This window comes from Oryx dammah, unplaced genomic scaffold (assembly GCF_014754425.2).
Source record: "Oryx dammah isolate SB20612 unplaced genomic scaffold, SCBI_Odam_1.1 HiC_scaffold_11050, whole genome shotgun sequence".
In the NCBI taxonomy this organism is placed as follows: Eukaryota; Metazoa; Chordata; class Mammalia; order Artiodactyla; family Bovidae; genus Oryx; species Oryx dammah.
Genome location: NW_024080444.1, coordinates 1,532,266 through 1,548,497, shown reverse-complemented (window position 1 = coordinate 1,548,497; position 16,232 = coordinate 1,532,266). Strand labels below are relative to the sequence as shown.

Here is a 16,232-nt window from a genome sequence, read left to right as displayed (position 1 = left end):
AAGTTGGGTAGATCTTATGAAATCAAACTTCAAGAGTTAAAGACCAGATTTAAAAACTAAAGATGGGTTAGAAAGAGCATATGTAGTAGCTAACGTATCTTGATAAATGATGGAGAGACAAAGAGGTTTTGTACTTAGACTTTCTGGAACAGAGCAACACTCCTGCAGTTTGAAGTTTCCTTAGTTACTCTGAGATTCTCTAAGGAAACAGTCAAAGGCCTAGGCTTTAGCTTGAAAGATGATAGTTTAGAGTTGTTACCTGTACACTCACAAAGGCTGAGTCCATGGAATATCCCCTTCTGGTAATTTCCAAGGGCAGCATGCCCATATTCTCACAGACCTCATATTCAGTCCGCGACCACTCAATATGAGACCACTTCAGTTCCAAACTATGCATGTAAGAAAAGAAAAAAAAGAAAATCATGAGAAATGCAAAGTGCAAGCCTGTGGGGCTCCTCTGCTGGGTATAAAACAACCACTGAGTGGTTCATCAACCTACACCAGTGCTACAAAGTCCTTGCATATGTTTGGTACCTTTTAGTTCACAAAGAACATCTACTAGCATTATCTCATTTGTTACTCTCAATACTGCTGTGAGGAAGACAGAGCATGTATTAGAATTCTATTTTATAAATGCAGAAATAAGTTTAAAAGTCTATCCAAGGTCTGTGGTTATCAATGATAAAGGAAGGGACTCAAATCTGAGAGTGTTTGGAAGGGAAAGGAGCAGGTGGTTAAGTTCAAGGAGATGTTCATTTTTGGAAAGGACATTGATACGAAACTTCTCTCCTATATTTTGGCCTCCTTCAATGGTACAACAAGGTCATTTCCAGGCACAGATCTTCTCTAAACTCAGGCTCAGTTTAATAACAAGATGTCTTTGAGAAGTGTCTAGGAATTAGAATGTGCATGTATTTTACAAGTTTATCCATCCCTCCTCTGTGTATGTGAAAGGACTATACTAACACATAGCTTGGTTGCAGCTATACAACTGAATAAACCTGTTAAAGAGAGAATGGTCTTTTTTTCCACACTATGTTTAGTGAGTCCAAAATTTGATAGAAACTGACTTCCTAAATCCTCATAATACAAAGAGGTATTTTTTTTTTTTTGTCTTTTTCCTTTTCTTCAGAAAAGAACACTGAGCTTAGAGAGGTTAAATAACTAGCTCGAAGGCAAAATGCTATGACAAAGCTAACAGACAGCAGAGACAGAATCCTTAGCATAAATCTGAAACCAAATGCTTTGTTTCTTCTCTACCATTCTTCTTCCCAACTGAAGTTCTTCATGACTCGTGATCTGAGCTCAAGCAGTGGACTACAATTTTATCTTTATCCTGAAATAGTTCCCTTTTTGAGGTAAGAAAACTTGAAATGGTTCACCTGAACAGTAAGAAAATCTTTGAAGAGAACATTTTTTTACCCCCTGTAACCTGCAGCAACATAAAAGACATGAACAGTTTTTACTATGATCATTTAAGTCACTTCCATTGTTTTGGTTTTATTCATTTTCCTTTCACTCTCCATTCATAAAACCCTCAGAGTGTGCCTTACTGTATTCCCAAACTTCCACTTAGATTCAGGTCTTCCCTCTGGACTTTTAAATTTACTTCTTACAGTGTTTTTCCTTGCAGAGCTAGAAATTCTGGGTGCTACTGAGTAGAGTGAGGAGGATCACAAATTTCAAAGAACACGCCACACTTTCCTGGAGATCATTCCTAATAGAGAGTAATAAGTTTGTCCTCTAGTCAACCCTTTATGTCCTTGCACCAGTCACGTGTCACAGCCACAGCCTATATATTAAGTTCAGTAGCAAAACAAACTCAACAGCACTGTGTCCCACGCTACCAACCAGCAGCCGGTGAGACAATGGTAGTGTGGAAGCATGGAATTATTCCAGAGGTTCAAGAATTTGTATTAATATATATGTTGATTCAATCAATAGACATGACATGTATTGTTATTGGCATGCTGGGCTTCACAAACTTTTGACATGAAAATTGGATACTTATATTAAATAATATTGAGAACCTCATGGGCCTTGATGAAATCGATTTCAAATCTGACACGAGACAGATCAAGAAAGAAAGAAATGACAATGCCTAAAGAATCACAAGATAACAAGCAACATGGATGTTATAAACGCCAATAGAAATAACACGTTGCAAAGAATTCCCAAAGGATCCAGCCAGATAGGAAAGGGAAACAAAATCAACAAGAATGATTGGAAGAGAAAATAGAAAGATAAAACAGGAAGGAAAAGGGAACCGTGGGAACCAGTGAAATAAATACACAGAGATGGATTTCAACTAAGTCTGCGTAAGGTTTAAATGAGTTTCAACGTTCAATCTTCTAAGAATCTATGCATTGCTGATGCTAACCACAACCAGCAAAAATTCATCAATGTCACTCTGCAGGTCCAGATGACCCTGAGGCCTAAAGTGAAGTGTGGTTTGATCGCTGATCTAGATCAGGGGATCATGCAGAGTGACATTCAGTTTCAAAGCATTAAGGGTTTTGGTGTTTGGGAATGTGCACACATCACCCTGATATATCACTGGAACAGCGCACGACGCTTAGAGGTTAAGGTTGTAATTATACAACATTCTATTTCACTTTCTTAAAACTATTCCCTACAAATAATAAATACCTATTTGAAAGCTATGAAATTGAAGCCAGGCTACATATTTTCAGAAAAATATTTAAATCATGAGGCACTTGCATACCCAGAGGACACATGCTTTGAAAGTGTTTTTTGTTTTCTTCAGTATTGTATTTAAGAAGGCCTTTCTACACTGAGCCTGTGGTTGCTTAAACTCTACACAAACACCTGAAAGAAAAGTAAGAGATTTAGTCAGTCACCTGGGAATCCTCCCTACAAGAAGCCACATGGACAGATGTTTGGTATCATGCAGATAACCAGAGGCAGAAACCCATGAGAGAACTGTGGAAAGCTCTGGACTGGGAGGTGTCAAGCAGACAGGGGTCGGTTCACATCTTCACATTTTAATGACCCCCCCTTCTATTATCATAAAGTTCAGCTCGTTCTGAAGTCAGAAATAAAGTTTATGGACACACTTTCTGTGAAACCCACATGGCAATCATTGTGAGTCAGCAGGACACAAGAACTCCTCAAGCCCCAAGGTTAGGATTTCTTGCCCTTGACATTTGGGACCAGGTGATTCTTTGTGGTGGGAGGCTGTCCTGTGCACCGTACGATGTGTCCCAGTGGGAACTTCCTCACTGATCTAGTGGGCAAGACTCTGCCTTCCAATGCAGGGGGCACAGGTTCTATCTCTGGTCAGGGAATTAAGATTCCACATGCTGCAGGGTGCAGACAAAAAAAAAAAGTGTTTAGTAACATCCCTGGCTTCTACTCACTAGATCCCTTAGATGCAGCCATGCCATTCCATTCTAGTTACAACAGTCAAAATTATTTCTGGACATTTCCAAATGTCCCTCACGGGGAAAGTCATCTTTCTGAAGTGATTTCGCAGACTCATCACAACAGAAAATTCTATTTAATCTATAAGTCAAGTTTTGGTTCTCAACAACTGTCATGAATGAAAGACATAGTCTGTGGGGTCTGTCCAGACTATTTAATTTCTATTCCTCCATCCTATGTCTTTCATGATGTAGGGCTGAGATCATCACAATACTGTAAAGTAATTATCCTCTAATTAAAATAAAAATTAAAAAATAAAGGCAAAAGTACCCAGCATATGTAATAAAAAGATATAACATCTCACATGAAAAAGAAATTAAATGGGATGAGACTTCCAGTTCTTCTCTTAGTCAAAGACAAGACAAACTGTTTAATTACCCAGTTTAGCAATCTACCTCCAAAGTCCAGCATGTGTAATCCCCTTTAATCTGATTAACTCTCATTTTCCAAAGTACGAATAACATACTATTTAATTCACTTAAGTACTAAGGTAGTTAGCTAAGTATCTAGGTACTCAGCTCCAAGTAAACAGGGGTCTTTAGTTCACTGATGTATCACGAAGTGCCTTGTAGGGTGACTAGGACATAATAAGTGCTCAATAAATATTTGCTCAAGGAAATAATGAACTTTGTTTAACCTACTGTTTGAAAAGCTAAATTGACCACTGAAACTTTTTTTCTTTCTATCCCTATTCACATATTTCACACAATTTGAAAAGAAAAATTCTAGGCCAGATGACCCTCACATGGTTTTTCTAGCCCTGACTTATTCTGGATTCTTGGAATCCAGGTCATACTGGATTGTATTAGCTTGAGAGAAAGATGGCATTGGTAAACGAGCATTCTATCATAAAGCATGGTGTCACATGCATGCTTCTCAACATGTGACAGTATCTAGAAACAGCTTTATTTTTCATAATGGGAGGAAGGTGATACTGGTACTTAGTGGGTGTAGTCCAGGGATGTTGCTAAATATTCTTCAATGTACAGGATACCCAACTCACCCTCCACCCAAGCCCTACGACAAAGAATTGTCTCAACCAAATAGTCAAGAGTGTTGAAGCAGAGTCAAAAATGTATGCTTTCTGATATTCTACTTTGTGGCTGTTGTTGCTAAGTCACTAAGTCATGTCTGACTCTTTGCGACCCCAATGACTGCAGCACGCCAGGCTCTCCCATCCTTCACCATCTTCCAGAGTTTGCTCAGATTCATGTCTGTTGAGTCGGTGATGCTATCTAACCATTTTGTGGCTACCTGGTTCATTTATATGAAGGAACAATGAACCAAAAGAACCATCTGGAATTAAACTTTATTTTGGGATTTGGGACATTAATCCAGGTTAACAAGAAAATGTAAAAAAGGTACTTGGCTGCTCTCTGCCTCAGTTTCCTCACTACCCCAAGTACAATAATAATGAGCCTGTACTTCAAAGAGGTTGAATGAACCTTAATGAACATTCATTAAGTACTCTGAGCTTCTCAGTGAAAGGTTTTATAGTAGCTAAAACAGTGATTAAATTATTCTTATAACTAGATCTTATAATCAAGTAGCATATGACTTAAGAAAATCAAAACGTTAAAAAATATTTTCTAAGTATTCAATCCAAGACTTATCAATTCAAAGAGGATGCTATTAAGCTCCATAAAAATGCTATGAACACCTGTGTTTTCCTTTCTGTCTTTCTCTCATGATAATGGGGAAACGGTGCTTAGTCAGGAAGCAGCATAGTGAGTACCCCAAACAAGTGCTTTGGAGTCAGACACATCTCATAACCACTTATTAGTGTGCGATTATGGTCAGTTACTCAGTCTCTCTGGACCACAATTTTCATCATCTGTAAAATGAGGGAAATTACATTCATGTCAAATGATGCAAATTAAAATTTGTTAATATGTATAAAGCACCTGTACACAGTGGGTGCTTAATAAGGGCTATTTCCCTTTCCTTCCTCTGTGGTTTCTTAGATCTAATCTAGAGACAAATACTTTAACTTCTGGCTTGCAGGTAACATGAAAGCTTTACCTAACCAAGAGTTTCAACCTCTTCCCCTATAACGTGTTTCATAAAAGTTGTTAAAGCATTACTAAGTTTGCCTGCTAGGGAGGAGAAGGATCAGGGTGCTTGGGAGTCATGGAGCAGCTGGGGAAGCAGCCACTGAGTTATGAAGAACTTCAGCAGGGGTCAACTTTCGTTTTGAAGCTCACCTTTTCTGCAGTGGGTGCAAGAAAGAGGTCAACACTGAATGCATGTTAAGAAACTGCCTTGGTCAGACGTCAGCTACATTCTGTGGTCTGCAAAGGTGTTTTTGATGAATGATGCAGTTCCTACGTGACAGAGTTTGGGTGGGATGCAGACCATCTTGAGATTCACACTGGACATGAGAACGGCACGCTAAGGCACACACCGAGAAGATGAGCACTCACATTGAGGTCAGGAGGTCCTGGTGCACTGTGGGCTCTGCCATTTATTCACTTAGTGGCTGCTGGCCAATTACTTGAATGCTTTGAGCCTGATTTCCTTATCACCCTCAGAGAACTGTTTTGCAGATTAAAATGGAAAACATATGTGAAAGCATCTAGCACAGTGCCTGAAATTTAGGCACTTAACCAAATCTAAATTTTGACGCAAATTCCCATGGATTTCAACATTCTGTAGTAACTTCTGTTTACAAATGTCTTCTAAACGTATCACATGAAAAGCTTGTGCCATGAGCTATTCTGGGGCAGGGTGGTCTCGGCTTTATAATCAAATCATATTGAGATATGTTGCATATTATATCCCTCTCTTGAAGATTCCCAATGCACACACGCATCTTTGTGACTTTGGCAATGTGATGCATTAGTGAGTCATAATAACTTGATCACATCAAGATTTCCTAACACCATTTCTAATGAAAAGTCTATTGACCCTTCAGGACTGATGCACTATAGAAATGCTGCCATAGCAGGAACTTATTAGCAATCAAGACTCCGGAACAATTCTCACTGAACATGGGTTCTTCTTATTCTATAAAGAGCCTCCTTTCTGCTCCTGATTGCATCCACCAGTCCCTTTAGCTTCATTGCAGAATGTTGTCACCCCTTGAAATATATAGAATAGTAATCTATTAATCCTAAACCAAACCAGAACACAAAGTTCACTGCATTCAGATTATTAACAAGAATATGGATTGCTCACTTTGTGAACGTCTCAGAGTCCTTTTCTAACTCATGGGCCTTAGCTGGCCACCAAAGGCCTCTGGGAAACTTCTTCAGTCAATCATTGTCCCCCACAAGAATGCACAGTAGTAATCACCACTGCAGGTCATGTTTGTCACGGACTTTAAATAGACGCTCTCACATGTTTTACCTCATTTGTTCCTCTAAATAAATTGTGATACTGCCCCCAATTTACAGATGAGATAACTAAGATAACTAAACACTTGACCTAGGTCAATGGCAAAGTCAAAGCCCAAGCTGTTCTTTGGCTCTGAGTCCAGTGGTTTACTGTATATTATCTATCCCATTATCCCCAGTTCATTAGCCATGGAGTACACACTCATACTGAGACATGTAATTTACATTTAAGCTCCTTGAGGAGTCAGTATTCTTCCTTTCTTGTTGCTTTGATGGCCAAAGATTGGAGAAAAATATGGAGCTGAGTCTGTTGCTTCTTTCCCCTTAGGCCAGTTCAGCACACTCATTAAGAGTAGGCAAGAAGTCCTCTAGTGCAGTGAGGAAAACCACAGATTTGAGAGTCATAATTTCTGTGCCAAAATCTTGGCTCCTTCTCTGATGAGCTGTATGAGCTTGGAAAAGTCACTTCCTATCTCCTTGCCTCAGTCTCCTCACCTGTAAATTCTGGATTATGATGCTACCTAACTTAAAGTTTGTTGTGATGATTAAATGAAGAGCAATGAAGTAGAGTAGAAAGCTATAGTGTAAATGCCTGTGATTTATTCTATACAGGTAGCTAGGTTCCTGCTAGCTCTCGGAAGACAGATCATTATTCATAACATTGTTTCCTACTGGGAAAAAAAAAAAAAAAAGTTCTTCTTGTTCCAAAAAGTATCTACTTACAAATGAGGTTAGAGACAACTATATCCTTCAAAACCTATAAAGATAAGTGCTTAGTAACTTCTACCTGCTCTTCCCTCCACCCACTCTAGAGAAAACAACTTAATATATGTCAGATCAAATCAAAGTTATTTGGGGATTAACTCTCAGTGGACATATTTTGCTTTATATTCCACTGATTCCAATCATTACAAGCCGAATTAGAAACATCTTCAGCATAGGTTCCTGAAAATAGGTATCTAGTAGAAGTAGGAATCTATTTTAAAAGTTTCAAGTAAAGTTATAAATTCTGAGGTTCTGCAATAAACTTGAAAATTATTCAAAATCATAAATTATCTTCAAAAGCAGTGTCCTTGGTTACAGTGAGGAACTTGGGGGGATGTAGAAACTTTCCTGGTGATCCAGGGGTTTAATGCTGTACTCCCAAAGCAGGGGGCATAGGTTTGACCCCTGGTTGGGGAACTAAGATTCTACAAACTGCAAGATGTGGCCAATGAAAAAAAGGTTTGTGGGTGAAGCAATATCAATCTAGCTCTATTTCTGTGTTCCCATGTGGAAGACCAACAGTCAGCATTAGTTCAGTAGCAAGTCTGATCAATATTTTTATGTTTATATGTTGAACAATTAAAAAGCAAGTGAAATCAAGTTATTAATATTTTTGAATAGGATTTTTTAAAAAAATTATTGAGAATTGACTACATTTGTCTGAAATTGCAAGTAGGTAATTTATTTTCCATAAAGATTATAATCCCAAGGAGCCATTTTTCTGAGGCAGGAGCATTTTAATGGGAAGTGGGCATCCATTTTAACTTTAAAGTATCATGATTGAATTTTCATGTCAGGGTCCAGTTCTTCCTTGCTTACACCTATTTCCCAGATGCTTATACTGTGCACCTGGCCTACAGTGGCCACTCAATAAAAATCTGGACCAGATTTTTTTTTATGCTATTGGCAATAGAGGTGCGATTCTGAGAACAAGATTTGGTCAAGATGCATTTTTCTAGCAATGACCACAGAGACCTCTGCTGGCAGATACTGGGACAACAATTCAGGATCAGAAAGAAAAAGCAAAAATGAAGAGATCAGAGGTGAATTTCTCAATTTTCTTGTCTTTCTTTGTCCATACTCTGTCATAAAAGCCCCATAAGAAGCTGTCCTCATTATGGTGTGTGGTTTGATAGAGTCAATACTAAAACTAGAATAAATGAACAACTTTTCTCTGAGGTGAGAGGGAAGGGTATCAACTTAGAAAGAAAAAACGTGGAGAACTGGATTGTGATTTCTGGGATCATTTGATAGCTGTTATTCAAAGTGTACCTTAAAAAAAAAATCTAGACTAGTGACCTGGTAAGTGAAATTACTATGGTCTGTTAATATGGTTAATTTTGAGGATTTGATACTCTGGTTTTTCTGAGGGTCCTATATTTGACACAACTTCAAAGTATTACTTAATACCTCCCCCAAGTCTGTTTTCCTCTTTTACACTGTCTTCTCCTTACCCATGTTAGGTTTATTAACTTACAAAAGGAGTCGCTAGTAATTGCTTGGGTTTGGGGGGAAGAGGAGATGTTTTGCTAACCTTTCCTGACTCCCCCACTCTCTAGATATTTTAGAAATTTAGATTTAGGAACCTGTGGGTCCTAACACAGTCCTACAGTGACCTCTTGCTGCATGATTTGTACATGAGCCTACAAGCCCAGTCCTGGATACCAGTGACTTGTCAAGATAGAAACCTCTGTGGGTGTGAAAGGATATGCGTTTGTAAATGCATGCATAAAATGAATGACCCAGCCCCAAACAACTAAACTTTTTAACACTTTTTAACACAGAATAATCACATTCTGTGATTATCAAGCAGCAACAGAAGTTTGAACTTCCCCAGTGGCTCAGTGGTAGTGAATCTGCCTGCCAATGTAGGAGACACAGGTTTGATCCCTGATCCAGGAAGATCCCCTGGAGAATAAAATGGAAATCCACTTCAGTATCCTGGAAATCCCACAAACAAAGGCACCTGGAGGGCTACAGTCCATCGGGAAGCAAAAGAGTCGGACACGACTTAGTGACTAAACAGCAACGATAGAAGTTTCTCTTTCCAAAATAAATTCTAGGAGCTGGGGAAATCATCTACCAATTTGTCCCTTAGATTCTGTTGAAAAAAGAGGATACATTCTGGACATTATATGCAGGTCTTAAATAAGCAAAAGAATTTACCTTTGAGGAGTGGCAGAGTTCCCTGTGGGATCCATGACTTGAAATTCCATGGTATCTGAATTTACTTCCAAAGATGGGTTTATGATGTAAAGAATGGTCTTACTGTTTAAGTCCTTCTGGCTAAATTTCTCATAGATAAATTCACCTACAAAAAGAAGTAAATGATTTTCATCGGTAATCAAACAAAATATTAGATAAGAGCTGAAACAATATTTATGGCTGTTTTATTTTTATTTTTTTTCCATTTTTCTTTTTTTTTAATTTATTTTTTATTTTACTTTACAATTCTGTATTGGTTTTGCCATACATTGACATGAATCCACCACGGGTGTACGTGCGTTCCCAAACATGAACCTTAAAATATTTAAAGTAAATCTTTTAAAGAAATTAATAAAATGTAACCATCTTAAAACTCAAAGTCAATTAACTAAAATTACTTTGTTTCAAACATTGTACCTTAAATATGAAAACAGAGAGTGAATAGGAAAATCTAGCAATAAAATCTAAAATTCTGCGCCATCCTGTGATCACTCTCTTCATAAAGTAGAAGTAACATACAATTCAGAGAAAACTTACATCAAAAAGTTGTTTTTAATGAACTTACATCGCTCAGAAATTCATGATATAAGAAAATGGGTCACAAATATGAATTTGGTCCTGACAATGTATTCCTGTGAATACCTTACGATCTAGCTATTGAAAAAAAAGTTATACATAATAAACAGTTGTGCATCAGTATCCAGTTCTCCCACTCAAGATGAATTTAGGAAAATTTAGCTTTAAATCCTCTTTAGCATGGATACTGATTTATAAACTGCATCTGTAAGTAAGCCTTGGGGAGTATTTACCAAATGGGCCTGAACTTAATTACAAATTACCTTCTAGATTGCCAACCGCTGAGTATTTTAAAATGAGCAAGGATTAAGGAAGGCAGTACCTGTCATTGAGTTCTCCAGATGCCCATGTTGGGGGCCTCGTAAAATCTTAAAGATGATCTGATTATCATCACTGTCGGGGTCTGATGCCTTCAACACGCGGGAAGTAATGTAAATCCCGTAACAACCATTTTTCAAGAGCCCTACTTGAGAAGGGGAATGCAAGTGTGTGATGCGGGGGGCCGCTTTGTCCAACTGGTCCACCTGAATGATCAATAATCACATACAATGTTAAGCAAAGCCTTCTCATTCCCAAGCAACACAGGGGCTTAAATGGTTCAACAATGACAAACTCTCCTGAATTTCAGATTCCTTATCCTCCTCATTGGTTAACTTCTGTTAAAAGCTACCTCATTCACAATGTCGTCAGCAAATATCATAGTGCCCGGAAGAGAGGTTAACTTTCTGTTATAAGCTTTGACTCAGCCCTATTTATTTGGCCACTGTCTGGCTCCCCCATTAGACCTAAGCTCCCTGAGGGCAGACACCATGTCTTTTTTCCCCTCAACTAGTCCCTGCAGCTGGCACAATGCCCAACCATCACAGGAGCTCAAGAAACACTTGTTGGATTAATACTTTATCCCCAAATGAAACTATCGTGATTCTAGCAAAGTAAAAAATGAGTGTCCACAATAAGACCATATATTTTTTTGTGTTTATATAATAAACTACCAGTCATCTATTGATAAGAAAAGGAGATAGGATAAACTAGTAACGAAATTCAGTGTTAACCAATAAAAAATAAAAATCAGAAAGTTTCAGAATAGGAGACAACTACCATTTTTGTTCAAAACAAGTACATATATATGTTCACACAGACACAGACAAAATTTTGGGAGCACGTGTACAAACATGTTCATTTGTCTTCAGATGGGGAAAAATAAGCTCTCCTTTGAGTATTTCTATATGGAATTTTTTAACAATGAAATATTTTTCTGTTAAGTTGGCAATCTGCTTTTTAAAATAAAAAAGCAATCACACCTCACATTGGTAAATGTTTGAAGAAACAGACATTTTTCTATTTTGTTGGAAGGAATGCCAATTAGTGAAAATCTTTTGGAGATAAACTTGATATATATGTATATTAATAATGTGCATATACTGTGATTCAAAATTTCCACTTTTTGAGTATACCCTACAGAAACAGATGTGTAGACAAAGAATATATATATGACTATTAACTAAAATATAATTTGTAATAGCAAATAATAAAAAATTCCATAAAACTTGGAAGTCCTACAGGGGAATTGCAAACTATCTCTGCCCGAGATTGAGTGCCATGCAGCCTTTATCAATTATATTATCAAGGAAGATTTAATGACATGTGGAAATTTTTAAGAGTGGAAACAATATGCTTAATAGTACATATAATATCATCTCTTTGTTATTTCAATAAAAGACTGCAAACAAGCCACTGATCACAGTGGGATAATGAAGAATTATTTTCTAGACCTTTTCTGTAATTTATGAATTTTTTAACAACAATTATTTTGTAAGCTGAAGTAGCAACACACAGTTTTAAAGGTTACAGTCATTCTCCTTTCCTAAAAAAGTGAGGATGGCACCCTCAGAGCTGTGAGGTGGGGAGGCAGTTATCATGGCCTTTTGGGGAAGAAGCTCAGAGTGACTAGAAGGAAGTACAGTCAATGGCAAGAGAAGAAAAATAAAGATATTTTAAGACATGTGAGTAATCCTCAAAGTTGGTAAATACATTGTGTGTGCAGAATTTTTTAATTATATTTTCCTTAAATATAGAAGCATTATAAAAGGAATAAATGCCTGCTGTAATCATTTGCTTTTAAAAATGTTAATATCTACGCTTTGGGCTTTGGGCCGCCTGCTGTGTCTTTGGTCCTACTCTGTGTTAAAATCCATCCTAAAATTCTAGTTTCTTCTTCAAAAGCAAGGTCTTTTGACTCAGGATACCAGAAGCATTTTAAAATATTAGAGTACAGACATTTTTTTTAAAAAGGCTATATCCTTACAACCATTTGTGTTGGATTTACTAAAACTTATGTCACACTTGCCTAAACCATAGGAAGCAGTGGCACTGGTCCTCTGTCCCTCACCCCTACCCCCATCTCATTCTAAGAAAGATTACAGAAATCATCGCACTAAGATTGCAGAATTTTGGTCAGCAACACAGAAAAACCGTAACTCAAAAAGATACATGTGCCCCATGTTCATAGCAGCACTATTCACAATAGCCAAGGCCTAAATGTCCATCAGTAGATGAATGGATAAAGAAGATACGGTACACAATGGAATACTTCTCAGTCATAAAAATGAATGAAATAATGCCATTTGCAGCAACATGGTTGGATCTGGAAATCATACTAAGTGAAGTAAGTCAGAATGAGAAAGACAAATATGTAGTATCACTTATATGTGGTATCTAAAGATCACACAAATGAACCTATCTATGGAACAGAAACAGAATCAGGACATAGAGAATAGACTGGTGGAGAAGGGGTTGGGAGAGGGATGGAGTGGGAGGTGGGAGTAGCAGATGTAAGCTTTAATATCTATTAACAGAATGGATAAACACCAAAGACTGACTATATAGTATGGAGAACTGTATTCAACATCCTACAATAAATTGTAATGGAAAAGAATATCTTAAGAAAAAAGGAACGTAAATATATGTATAGCTGAATCACTTTGCTGTACAACAGTAATTAACACATTGAAATCTTCAATTAAAAAAAGATGCAGAGTCTTAGACAGACAGACATGATTTCCTACAAATGAATGTCAGATTAGTGCCTGTTGGTGTTGATAAAATACAACTGTGTTTTGTGTTTAAGTCCTGTAGCTTTGCCCTCAGTTACTCAGTTTGGGAATATAAGTGGTACACCTATGTTTAGGAGATTCAGTTCAGTTCAGTCGCTCAGTCTGTCCAACTCTTTGTGACGCCATGGACTGCAGCATGCCAGGTCTCCCTGCCCATCACCAACTCCTGGAGCTTACTCAACTCATGTCCATTGAGTCAGTGATGCCATCCAAGCATCTCATCCTCTGTCGTCCCCTTCTCCTCCCACCTTCAATCTTTCCCAGCATCAGGGTCTTTTCCAATGAGTCAGTTTTTCGCATCAGGTGGCCAAAATATCACAGTTTCAGCTTCAGTATCAGTCCTTCCAACGAATATTCAGGACTAATTTCCTTTAGGAAGGACTGGTTGGATCTCCTTGCAGTCCAAGGGAATCTCAAGAGCCTTCTCCAACACAACAGTTCAAAAGCATCAACTCTTTGGCACTCAGCTTTCTTTATAGTCCAACTCTCACATCCATACATGGCTACTGGAAAAACCACAGCTTTGATTAAACAAACATTTGTTGGCAAACTAATGTCTCTCCTTTTTAATATGCTGTCTAGGTTAATAGCTCTTCTTCCAAGGAGCAAGCGTCTTCTAATTTCATGGCTAGAGTCACCATCTTCAGTGATTTTGGAGCACCCCCCCCCCAACAAAAAACAGTTTCTCACTGCTTCCATTGTTTTCCCATCTATTTGCCATGACGTGATGGGACCAGATGCCATGATCATCGTTTTTTGAATGTTGAGTTTTAAGCCAACTTTTTCACTCTCCTCTTTCACTTTCATCAAGAGGCTCTTTAGTTCTTCTTCACTTTCTGCCATAAGGGTGGTGTCATCTGCATGTCTGAGGTTATTGATATTTCTCCCGGCAATCTTGATTCCAGCTTGTGCTTCATCCAGCCCAGCGTTTCTCATGATGTACTCTGCATATAAGTTAAATAAGCAGGGTGACAATATACAGCCTTGACATACTCCTTTCCCAATTTGGAACAAGTTTGTTTTTCCATGTCCAGTTATAACTGTTGCTTCCTGACCTGCATAAAGGAGGCAGGATTTCTCAGGAGGCAGGTCAGGTGGTCTGGTATTCCCATCTCTTGAAGAAGTTTCCACAGTTTGTTGTGATCTACGCAGTCAAAGGCTTTGGTATAGTCAATAAAGCAGAAGTAGATGTTTTTCTGGAACTCTCTTGCTTTTTTTGATGATCCAGAGGATGTTGGCAATTTGATCTCTGGTTCCTCTGCCTTTTCTAAATATGGCTTGAACATCTGGAAGTTCACAGTTCACATACTGTTGAAGTCTGGCTTGGAGAATTTTGAGCATTATTTTGCTAGTGTGTGAGATGAGTACAATTGTGTGGTAGTTTGAGCATTTTTTGGCATTGCCTGCCTTTGGCATTGGAATGAAATCTGGCCTTTTCCAGTCCTGTGGCCACTGCTGACTTTTCCAATGCTGACATATTGAGTGCAGCACTTTCACAGCATCATCTTTCAGGATTTGAAATAGCTCAACTGGAATTCCATCACCTCCACTAGCTTTGTTCATAGTGATGCTTTCTAAGGCCCACTTGACTTCACATTTCAGGATGTCTGGCTCCAGGTGAGTGATCACACCATCATGATTATCTTGGTCATGAAGATCTTTTTTGTACATTTCTTCTGTGTATTCTTGCCACCTCTTCTTAATATCTTCTGTTTCTGTTAGGTCCATACCATTTCTGTCCTTTATCGAGCCCATCTTTGCATGAAATGTTCCCTTGGTATCTCTAATTTTCTTGAAGAGATCTCTAGTCTTTCCCATTCTATTGTTTTCCTTTATTTTTTTGCATTGATCCCTGAGGAAGGCTTTCTTATCTCTCCTTGCTATTCTTTGAAACTCTGCAGTCAAATAGGTATATCTTTCCTTTTCTCCTTTGCCTTTTGTGTCTTTTCTTTTCTCAGCTATTTATAAGGCCTCCTCAGACAACAATCTTGCCTTTTTGCGTTGGTTTTTCTTGGAGATGGTCTTGATCACTGCCTCCTATACTTTGCCACGAACCTCCATCCATAGTTCTTCAGGCACTCTATCAGATCTAGTCCTTTGAATCTATTTGTCACTTCTACTGTATAATCATAAGGGATTTGATTTAGATCATACATAGCTAAATCAAACGGTCTACTGGTTTTCCCTACTTTCTTCAGTGTAAGTCTGAATTTGGCAATAAGGTGTTCATGATCTCAGCCACAGTCAGCTCCCAGTCTTGTTTTTACTGACTGTATAGAGCTTCTCCATCTTTGGCTGCAAAGAATATGATCAATCTGATTTAGGTATTGACCATTTGGCCTAATTCATCACTCAGTGGTGGCCAATGTCATATTTTCTTGCCAGAAAGAGCTCTCAAAAGCAAGAGACTGAGGAGGTCACCACCTCTTCTGCATTACAGGTGGGTCAGTCAGTTCCTGAGTTATTTGACTCCTCTGCTCAAAGACATCAGGAAGTTCGGGGGAATTATGGGAGAAAGTTTGAGGCTTTCCTTCTGAGGTTTTTTGTTTGTTTTGTTTACACAAAAGGCAAGGAAAACCTTGTACTTTCGATGAAAAACTTCTGCAACATGTATTCAACAATTCCCTATTAGTTAACTCTACAACTTCAAGAGATAAGGCTCTTGTGATAAAAACACTCCATAAGATACTTTTGCTGTTGGGAGAAACCTGATTGAAGTTCTGGTACTCTCTTCAAACTCTAACCCCTTTTCCCTCCCTGTTCTGGAGTGTAGATAGGAACTCTTACACTGGCA

The 16,232-nt window shown here is 38.2% G+C and overlaps 1 protein-coding gene across 2 annotated transcripts in view; it reads right to left on the bottom strand.

Annotated features, from left to right (window-relative positions):
• The window catches only part of LOC120860263 (FRAS1-related extracellular matrix protein 1-like), a 148,791-nt gene that overhangs the window by 25,226 nt on the left and 107,333 nt on the right, over positions 1–16,232 (bottom strand). For both annotated transcript variants that reach the window (XM_040236056.1, XM_040236057.1), the window contains 3 exons: positions 10,648–10,849; positions 9,711–9,855; positions 260–389 (listed from right to left, as the gene is read on the bottom strand). In XM_040236056.1, the coding sequence (XP_040091990.1) occupies positions 260–389; positions 9,711–9,855; positions 10,648–10,849 (477 nt within the window). The remainder of the gene's footprint in view (positions 1–259; positions 390–9,710; positions 9,856–10,647; positions 10,850–16,232) is intronic.